The sequence below is a fragment of the Cynara cardunculus genome, unplaced genomic scaffold, assembly GCF_001531365.2.
Source record: "Cynara cardunculus var. scolymus isolate 2C unplaced genomic scaffold, CcrdV1 Un_Scaffold_2685, whole genome shotgun sequence".
NCBI lineage: Eukaryota > Viridiplantae > Streptophyta > Magnoliopsida > Asterales > Asteraceae > Cynara > Cynara cardunculus.
The window spans coordinates 65,936-76,438 of NW_020201185.1; the positions used below are offsets into that span (position 1 = coordinate 65,936).

General features: G+C 36.3%; 2 protein-coding genes across 6 annotated transcripts in view; both read right to left on the reverse strand.

Moving 5' to 3' along the window:
• Nucleotides 1-3,722, reverse strand: part of LOC112503220 (protein N-lysine methyltransferase METTL21A) — an 11,316-nt gene extending 7,594 nt beyond the window's left edge. For 2 of the 5 annotated variants that reach the window (XM_025107284.1, XM_025107283.1), the window contains exons 1-4: nt 3,439-3,722; nt 3,250-3,341; nt 2,350-2,457; nt 1,832-2,013 (exon numbers count right to left, since the gene is read on the reverse strand). In XM_025107284.1, coding sequence (XP_024963052.1) covers nt 1,832-2,013; nt 2,350-2,457; nt 3,250-3,341; nt 3,439-3,705 — 649 coding nt within the window. In that variant the 5' untranslated portion in view covers nt 3,706-3,722. Of the gene's footprint in view, nt 1-1,831; nt 2,014-2,314; nt 2,458-3,249; nt 3,342-3,438 lie in introns of those variants that run through there. The other 3 variants (XM_025107286.1, XM_025107285.1, XM_025107287.1) reach the window with 2 other exon arrangements.
• Nucleotides 3,723-4,385: 663 nt separating this feature from the next.
• Nucleotides 4,386-5,411, reverse strand: LOC112503222. Its single transcript, XM_025107288.1, has one exon. The coding sequence runs from the start codon at nt 5,409-5,411 to the stop codon at nt 4,386-4,388; it is 1,026 nt and encodes a 341-aa protein (XP_024963056.1).
• Nucleotides 5,412-10,503: the final 5,092 nt, after the last annotated feature.

Genomic DNA, 10,503 nt, shown 5'->3' on the forward strand with positions numbered 1-10,503 from the left:
GATGCTGATTTGGGTGGATGCAAAAAGACATTTAAAAGCACTACTGGGTATATTTTTACAGTGGGAGGAACAGTAGTTAGTTGGATGTCCAGACTTCAGAAAAGTGTGGCCTTATCAACAACAGAAGCTGAATACATGGCAGTTGCTGAAGCCAGTAAAGRGCTAGTATGGTTAAAGACTTTTCTTGAAGAACTTGGGAAAAAACAAGCTGATTATTCGTTACACTATGACAATGAGAGTGCAGTGAAACTTGCTAAAAATCCAGTCTATCATGGGAAAACAAAGCACATTGGGATGAGGTATCACTTTGTCAGAGGRCTGATCAGTGATGGTACGATGAACTTGAAGAATATCTCAGGTGCAAAGAATCCAGCAGACATGTTCACCAAGTCTGTGACGCTGGATAAGCTGAAGTTCTGTATGACTTCAACTGGCCTTCAGGAATAATGTTGAGAAGGCAGGTGGCAACTAGGGGAGCTCAAGCTCGGTTGGTGTTTACAGAAGTTCAGAGGAGTGCAGGTGAACGTGTTTCGAAGCCTCTAAGTGGGAGATTGTTGGAATGTAGGCTTCGGCCAACTAAGTTAGACAAAAGGGAGGCATAAAGTAAGGAGCCGGCCCTAGCCCAAAAGGAGTCGGCCCTAGTTTCTACCCTAGTTTCCTTGATTAGGAGATAACCCTAATTATGTTTGTCTATATATATTAATGTCATTGTACTTGTAAACATTGGTAGCACCTAAAAAAAAGAAAAACCTAGTTGCCCCTGTGGACTAGCACGATCAATCTGATCGTGTGAACCACGTTAATTCTTGTGTTCTTCTCTTGTTTTTGGGTTGTGCGTAGGGTTGTGCCTATTGCGTGTGTAACGTTTTTCCGAACAACAGAAGTTCCTACAAGTTGCCTCCTTCAGCATTAAAGCTCATGGATCATTTAAATTTGAACGTTTCTTTTCAGGACATACAATGACAATGCATGATTTTGGCATAGAAGCCTTGAAGACAGGACAGGTACTCACAGAAAGCAAGCAGACTTTCCAAGCCAAATAGAGATGCCAAAGAGTTTGAACTTCAAGACGGAGGTGCTCAACCTGTCTCAGTGCGACAACTACAGATGATGCATTTGCAACACGGCTGCCGGTGGCAGAACTCCGTAAGAGCTAGGGTGGTCGGCGTTAGAGTTTGTAACAACTACCAGATATGATGCAGAATGGGTTACAAAGTCTCTAGTATTATTACAGAGAAATGCATATGTATACATATAAGTTCATGGGAAGATCTAGAGAACAATAAAGCTAGGGGTTGATTGTTTTTCCTTTTTCATTTATGAAATAAGTCATCGATATCTGTAAAGATTAAAATAAATCGTTGTTTGTTTCATGTTCTGAATTTAACATAATGATACAAATTCAATATACTATCAGGACATCATAAATAAGTAATTATAATCAAAATACTTGAATAACATCGTTTGAATACAAAAGAGTAATTTGTTAGTGTGTCCATCGTGCAAGACTTGTTTTCATAAACCAACTTCCTTGTACACTTCAGCTAAGTCATTACTTAAAGGAGCTTTAACTAAAGAACTATCAGGGAGGTATACCTATAACCCAATTAAAATTTTCATATTATAAGCAATTAAGACATGGACCTTTTAAGTTCAAAAGAAATCTAACATTCAAACCATGCATGATAAAAATCCCCCTTTCCCCAGTGTCCAACAAGAAAGTAATGACGATACTCCTATTGTATTTGTCCAACTTTCTACTTGTTTGAATGTGGTATAATATCGACAAACTTATAGCTACAGATCTCTGAGGCAAAAAGGTAAACAGTACCAAAATCAGGTAATGGCTCAACCAATTCTGGCTCAGGACGATCCCCCCAAGTGAGTTCATTAGCTGTTGCACAACCCCGCACGTCTCCATACATATTATCTTCTATGTTCTTTTTAAGAAGCCTCAATCTATCTGGCATATCTGTAAGAATAACTTGAGCACCTAGAAGAGCTGCAATACAACTGGAAACACTATATGAGAATATTTAACTTTAAAAAGAGGCAATATGAAGACTAGTCTTCTATTGTATATATTTTGTTTTGTTTTGTTTGGTTTCTACTGCACATGAAGACCTATCCTTGGCTTTTATGACAAATATGGCCTACATACATCTGCTCTCGCATGTCCCTAAAGCGAATTGGTTAGTTTTTCTTTGTATTTACAACTATTATCATCAAACTAAGAATGCCGTGCATCTCACCACAATAATCAAGACAGTTTAACAAGGGCAAAAGACAAAAATGGCGTAACCAACATTATTACCCAACTAAACCACAGCCTGCGCCTAGTTCAACAACCTTCTTGCCTTGAAGACCAAGTAATCCTGTTTCCACCGCATTCTCCAAAAATTTCCCCAGAACAATTCCACTATCCCACATGACTGATCCAGTAACTCCAGGAGCGCCCTAGAATATAGCAATTAACATAAAGTAATGAAAATAGATAGAACTTGTCACAGTAACATAGACACTAGGAGTTAAGCAGTAAAAAACCTAATAAAATGGCCTTGATACATTAGCAGTGTATAAACCACCAACTAAAGTGCTCTTTGAAAGGAAAACTTGATGGACATGAAGCTACCACAAAGCAGGGAACTCTGAAACAAGAACCCAGAAAAGTCTTACACCAGAAAGATGAAGGACATTCCATTAGTAGCAGAATTTTTTTAGATAAAATCACTTCTCAACTAATGAAGGTTTGAAGAAAGCATCTCCTAGCCCATGCATAGATGGAGATAAAGAAGCCGAAGAACTCGAAAGAAGTCGTAGGCTTAACTAATAAAGACCGGTTGTTGACATGAAGCAAGGATTGTAAAATGGTGCTCTAGCCATTCAGACAAAGAATTCAGATGAAGCTAAATGACAAAGTGAAATGGAGAAAAGAATCAATTTTGAAAATAGGAAGTTAAGTTGTCCAGTACAGAAGTCAAAACTTACCAAAAACCCCTAATAGTTTTTATTTTATTTTATTAGCCTGGATATCCAACCCAAGGCGACTAATCCCAGGCCGACCACATGCTTTACGATTAGTCCGGAGTCACCATATTTGAACATCCGTGGCCACAAGGGGATTTGTATTTCTTCTTGGATTTGAACCTGGACCTCCAGGTACTTTTAACCTTTGGAGCCAAGCTCCACCCTTGTGGTTAAAACCCCTAATAGTTGTAATTACATCAAAACATTGAATTAAAACCTTACCGACATTGAAGCACATAAACAGAACACACTAGATAATATGCAAAGTACTTATAAGATGAAATAGTTCCAGTGAATGAGAATTGCACTATGATCTGCGGGTAAATTAAGACATTTCAATTACTATGACAAAAGATAGGGTTTTAGGATTTGGGGTTTTAGCTTGAAAATTAGCAAAAACATTCAACTCACCAAGGAAGAAGGGGACTGGGAAATGGAGAGACGACGACCACAAGCATCGAGGGTGAGATTGAGAGAAGATTGAGAGACGAAAGCATTGGGTTTAGAGAATGTTGGCTGTTGAAGTCCCCAGAGCAGCATCATCTCATCTGACGGATCTCCTCTCACCATTCTAACTTTCCCCTTGTATGATCCCATTCCTGTCACCATCTCTTCTTCCTCTTCTTCTTCTTCCTCCTCTTTTCTTGGGTCGACTTCTTTGCAGTTAGCACCGGACATTATCACCAGCCTCCACTTTTTCGTTTAGAGAATGTTGGCTGCTGAATTCCCAACTCTGGTACACCAGCTTTTAAGGCCTTGTTGGTTTGGGGCCAACACATTGGAACAACGGATGTTTGGTATTACTTGTGAAAAACAAATCGATAACAATTTTGGTGTGGCATCAGTAATAAATAATTTTGAATGTTTAGATAATTAATTTATATCAATGTTAAATCGGTAATAAGAAGTTTTTGAAGAAGTCAAACTCTTCTGACTTATAATAAGTTGATAAGTGTTTTTTGTAGAAAAACATAAGTTGTTTCAAATAAAAAATCCCAAACACCCCCTTTAAGCAAAACTATAATCCAACCCAACCTAGCCTAACCCAAACCTTAATGGTTGGTTGAGTTACTCGGTTTGAAACTTTGCTATATAATTTTATAATCTAGCTAAATGTTCGTTCTTTAAATAAAGTAAAATAAAAATGATAACATAAAGAAAAGACTAACAAACTCAAAAAATAAAGCTGAAAAAAGAAAGAAAGTAAAATTACGATTAATATTATAATTATTTATACTATATTATAAAGTATTTGACAAAAACTCTTAAACAACATTTTTTATGCATGAAGTACTGTTTACTGATGCATATTACTTAAAATTCAAGATTACAAGTAAATTGTGCATAAGTACAACTTATTAAAGTTCTTCTTTTTCTATAGTACATATCATTGCAGCATTCAAAAATTCATCACCGATTTTGTTGCGCAAATTTGACTTCACAATCTTCATAGCATAAAAACATCTTTCGACTGTTGCGGTAGCAACTGGCAAAACCAAAGCCAACTTCAATAACCGATATACTAGAGGATAAGTTTTATGTTTTTTTGTTTCCACTAGCAATCTAGCGAGCTCGGCAATACCACTCAAATCGGCAAATCTTTCATCTTGACGCACAATCAAATAGTACATGTTAAGTTGTTTCTCAAGAGCGATCCTTTCCATATGACTAAAATCTTGAGGATACAACTCACTCAACTTCAATAAATCTGATACATTAAACTGCGAAAATGAATCGCATAGACTCAAAGCTGCTATATTTTTAAGCAATTCAGTACTTACCTCACTAAATCGATCCTCAAACTCTTGAATTTGCATGTCCACAACATTGTTGAAAATATCAAACTTGTAATAATGACGATTGGTGATGTTGGTCCTTTGTCTTCCGTTTTTTGAATAACGGTCTTCCATATCCAAAGCTTTAATACCATTTGCTTCACAAAAAGAATACATTTTCTTCAAAAGTGGATCAAAACCAGTTTCTCTAAATTGTTGCACTAGTTGTTTGGTTCCTCTTATCAATGAAACCGTTTCCAAAATATCTTGATCCTTTTTTTGAAGAGCCCGTGACAACAAGTATGTGACCGCTAAAATATGAAACATCAAATGCAAATAAATCACAAAATCAAATGTCTTCAAATATGGTAAAATATCAGTTGCTTGAGTGCGACTAAAACCATTATCCCCGTCCTCTTCAACATACCGAAGCACTTCAACAACATTCGGAAACAAAGCAATCAAGCTCAAAATGGTTTTGTAATGAGAACCCCACCGTGTATCCCCAGCTCGTATAAGAGAAAGCTCTAGGTATTTCCTTGTTCCAGTATCAGTTTCACACTTACCAATTGTTTCTTGCACTTTATCTTTGTAACTTTGTCGAAGCATGTCTTTAAGCTTGCAAGAAGCATTAACCACATTGATCACAATTTGTTGGTCCCGTAAGAGTCTACAAGAATATAAACAGTTTGTAGAAGGGGGGGATGAATACAACCACAGTATTTTCAAATTTAAAATATATATTGATAGAGAAGATCAATACAGATTTTACAAGACTGTTTGCAGAAAGATAAGGTAAAGAAAACCTATCTAAACAATCTTTGGTTACACACAGATCTTTAGCAAATACAAGAAAAGAGATTGCTAAAAGGAAGATCTTTTACTTAAGCTAGAAGATGCTTGAAGTAAGAATAGGATAGTAGAGAGATGCGCGCACTCTGCATGGAGAAGAAACACTTCTATTTATACTCAGTGCATTAAATGAACATTTAATGCAATATGGTAGGTTTAGAGTGTGTGTCAAGCATTAAGAGGAAGGCTTGTCCTTTGCTATAGTGAATGGTACAAAAGCACTATTTTTTAGCAGACATCCTTGCCTAAAGTTGGTCGACAAAGAGTCGACTAATCGGCTCCGTACCGTACTAACTTTTGCAAGGGTATGGGTTTGTCCTTTGTGTGCATAAGGACAAGACAACAACAATCGTGCTAAGCAAGCTTCCTTTGATCGCTGAATGCTGGAATGACCTGGAGGTCTTGTTAGGACTGAAAAATCAGTATTAATTGTATTCGTCTTGAAAGATTAACTTTAGTCTATAATTGTAAAGTCAGCGTGTTTGACTTTCTTAGACTAGTTTGACTTTGACTTTRTTAGTTARRTTGACCATATAAATATGGTTTAATCTTTGTAATTAGTGTGTGAAGGTGAGCTAATTGTAATATACATTGATAATAGAAGGTTTGACTGAATTGAGAGGATTGACTTTTCCTCTCAATATTCATAAAGTGTTCATAGTGTTCTTGAATGATAAATCCATGAATCTGCCATTGAAGGAAACTTAATATAAAGATTGATCAATGATTGTGGACACACAATCGGTATCAAAGCTGGAATGCAAGAAATCAGAGGAAGAGTATGAAGATAAGTGAATTTTTTCTGGATTTTTTTATTTTTTTTGAATTTTTGTGTTCTTCGTGTTCTTGAGTTTTTCTTCGTTTTTGATCCGATTTTCTCAATAAAATCTTGTGTTTTGATGTTAAAAACATGATCAATATGTTCGAAATTGAATTGTGAATCTTTGTTATTCACAAATTTTTTGTGATTTGATCAACTTATATCAAGATTTAATCGATTTTTGTGTTTTAAATTTTTTTTGTGTTCTTAATTTTTTTTTCGTAACTCAGTGTTTTGATCCATTTTTTCTTTATTTTTTTTAGTTTTTGTGTTTTTAAGAGTTTTGATCTGTTTTTGTTTTTTTTGTTAATTTTTTTTGTTTTTGTTAAACCGTCTAAAATTCACCGTGTTTAATCACTTGAATTTTTGTTTGGGCTTCAGTCTAATTTTGGCCCATTCCTTTGAACGGACTAAGTGTCCGCTTACAAGTTCTCTTCTTCCTCATGGATAATTGAACAGAAGAGGACAATCGGATTTACAAGAAATCGAGCGGAGAGGTAAACGTCAAGCGGTATTCATATTCACCGCTCATCACTTGAAGCTTTCATTCAGCCGGTGTTCATCTACACCGGAGAAGATTTGACCGGTATTCATCAAGCGGTATTCATCTATACCGGTCACCACTTGACCGGATTAGGGTTCTGACAGCAGGTAAGATTTCTTGAACGGATTAAGCTACACCGGTTGATTTCAGGTTAGGATTTCTTTTTCATTTGACCGGTTTAGGACTTGTGCATCGCACTATTTTTTTTTTAGCGGACTTCTAATCCGCTTAATTCTAATTACCCAGGATATAGTTTTTGTTCAAAGTTGATTCTGTTTTGGGTAAACCATCAAATTTGTTTAGTTTTTGGATTTGGATAACAGAATGATTTGTGATGAATTCTTGACCGGACTTTGATCTGAGTTCAAACTGTTGATTTCTATGCTGACATACTCAATTGCAGGTTCTTTAAATCTCATATCAATTTGTTTGAGTTTAAAGGTTTTAGACATGCTCAATCCTTCTAAAAGGAGATTTATCCGGCGGAGCTAAAGATTCCGTCGATTCCCCACCTGGGTTTCCACAATCCATGGGTTTTTGAGTGACGATAATATTATTATCGATCAAGCTCAAAGTTTCAGCCATGATATATTGAATCAAAATTCAAAAGTGTGGTTGAAAGACTGGAGATTTTCGTTTACATAAATGGATCGATTTGATTTGGGATTTGTGTTTGTGGGTTGAGCGAAGGAAAAGGAGCAGAAGAGAAGGGTTGTGGTATGAATTCTTGAGTAAGCAACTGTGTACAGTTTTAACCGGCCGCTGTTTCACAGTTAGGTTCATACACCGCAGAAGCAGCAGGTCTTTAAAGAAACAGCAGCAACAACACTAAACTGCAGCAGCTACTACACAACAGCAGCAGCAACAGTGAACTGCAGGCTATGAATACTGCTAGAGTGTGCTTGCTGTCATAACAGTTAGGCTCATACACAGCAGCAAAACAGCAGGATAGCATTTTTTTAGATTGCTTTAGCATTGAACCGGATTATTTTTTTTTGTTACTGTTTTGACAGCAACAAGAAGAATTGAAACAGCAGCAACTTCAAAGCATGTAGCAGACGTAACCGAAACAGTAGGAGCAATTTCACAGCAGCAGCAGCCTGTGTTTTAAAGAAAATTGTAGGATTAGGCTATTAATAGTGTGCTGGTTAGTCTGTTAAGGTGACAGATTGAGCAACCATCTTGACAGCAACTCAAGCATTAATAGGTTTAATCTGTTTAATAAATAGCAAACAGAACAGCAGTTAACAGTTAACAGGTTTTGTTTTGTTCACAACAGCAAGCAGTTTCTATTTAATTTGTTTGACACAGGTTTAATAGCAGCAGGTAATGCAGGCACTTACTGTCATAAGTCACTAAACAGTTGCACAACTAAACAGGTCCTTGCTGTCATATAAACAGTCGTGTATTTTTATTTGTTTCTTTAATCTGTTTTGGTTTAAAACAGAAGTGTGCAGGACTGTTTTCGCAGCAGCACTCAATTAAAATAGGTTGAAAAAGACTGCAGCAAGAAGAGAGAAATTGTGACAGCAGCTAGCATTGGTTAACAGTCTGCGTGCACATTTTGACAGCAAAGCAGTTCCAACAGCAGCTCAGGAGGAATCATTTGAGATTTGAAACAGTAGGTAGCTCAACAGGTAGTGCAGGTTGAAGAGGCAGCAGCATTGGGTTTGTGATGTATGTGTGCAGTGTTTAAGAAGTGTACAGGTCTAAATCAGCTTTGTTGGTAACTACRTTGTGCAGCAGACACACCTAAAACAGCAACGCTTTGACACAGTGAAAGTGAGGCTGTTACAGATTATGTGCTGTGTTTAGATGGCAACAAGAATTGCAGCAGTATTGATTTTGCAAGTTCTAATCTTCACAGCAGCATACACATCTATACAGGACTGATATAGCAGCTCAGCTGATTGTCTTGATTTAAACTGAATTGTTAAGATTGGACTGTTTCTACACAGCAGCAAGCAGATTCTTTGTTGTGAGCTGTTTAGTGCAAAGTGACTGATACGAAGGTGTCGTGAGAAGTACATCCATACGAGAAACACCCAAGTGAAGCAGATAGTATATTTTTTTTTCATAAAAAGTGGTTATTGTTTGTTTTGGACTTGGATCGGTGTGATTTGGACTTAAAGTCATAATTTTTGGACTTGGTTTATTGTTTTTAGACTGTTTTTTAGTTTCTTAGATTGTTTGTGTTTAGATTTTCTTTTTGGATCACTGTATATCTGTTTTTGCGTGAGTTTTTCAGTGTTTGTGTTTTTCTTTTTTTTTTAGCATAACTGTTCGTATTTTTTATCTGATTTCACTGCATAGATCCTTAACTGATCAATATTTTTTTTAAAATGGCAGTTTTTTATACTAAAGAATATCGTGAGCTTAACGAAAAGTATGCTCAAGTAGATTCTAGTCTTAGCAAGAGTATATCATGGTCAAATCATCTGAATGGTATTCTTCAGAGAGAGCAAGAAGAGAAGAGAATTTTGCAAGAAAAGCTGGATGAACTGATGAAAATCTGTGCTGATCCAGAAGAGGCAGTTAGGTTAAATAAACAGGTTGAGGACTTAACTACTATAGTGAATAAATCTGAAAGTGAAATGATTGAAGTAAGAGAGCTGTTAAACTTAGAGAAAGAAAAAGTTTTGAAAGCRGAAAAGRTTTTAAATGATGAAAGAAAAGAGATAGAGATAGAAAGAAAGGGGATTATGGACGTTAAAAGAAAGTTTGAAGCTGAAAGAGAATCTTATGAGAATAAGATTAACTCTCTCGAGCTGAACGCCAATATGCTTCTAAAGCAAATCTCGGATTTTGAGCAGCTTATTGTTTTGGAAAGAGAGAAACATGCTAAAGAAAAGACAGACATCTCCGAAGACTGTCAGAGCTAGCTGCAGAAACTGTCTGAAAGCATTGACTTAAAGCAAAAGGCTTTAGACGAAGAGAAAAAGAAATTTGCTTCAGAGAAAAGAAATACTTCAAAGAAGTATACAGCAATTGTAAAAGAGCTTACTGAGAAGAGGAAGTGGCTTGACATCGCTTTGGAGAATGACAACGGCAGCTCAGATGAAGAGAAGAGCGAGTTGCTAAGTCAGAACAAACAGTTTGAAATGCTTCAGAAGGAGTTAGAAGGTAAACTCCTGGATACTTCAAGGAAATTGTCTGATCTAAAGACAGACCTTGAAACTAAACTGAACATGAGAACTGAACTGAAAATTAAATATAATTTAGTTACTGTAGAACGAGACCAGCTTTTACAAAAAGTTAAAGACCTTTCTTGTGCTCAAAGCTCAACTGGTTCTCCTTCTCAGTGTAAAACCAGCTTTTATAATTGTTCATATTCGAACAGTTATTCAAGCAGTCCTAAATCTAAAGTTTCAAAGAACTATTCTCATTCTAATTAGTACTATCAAGGGTATGTCATTGGATCACCCAATTATTCTTCCAAGATTAAGAGTATATGGGTTAATAAGTCTGATTCTGCTTTATCTCAT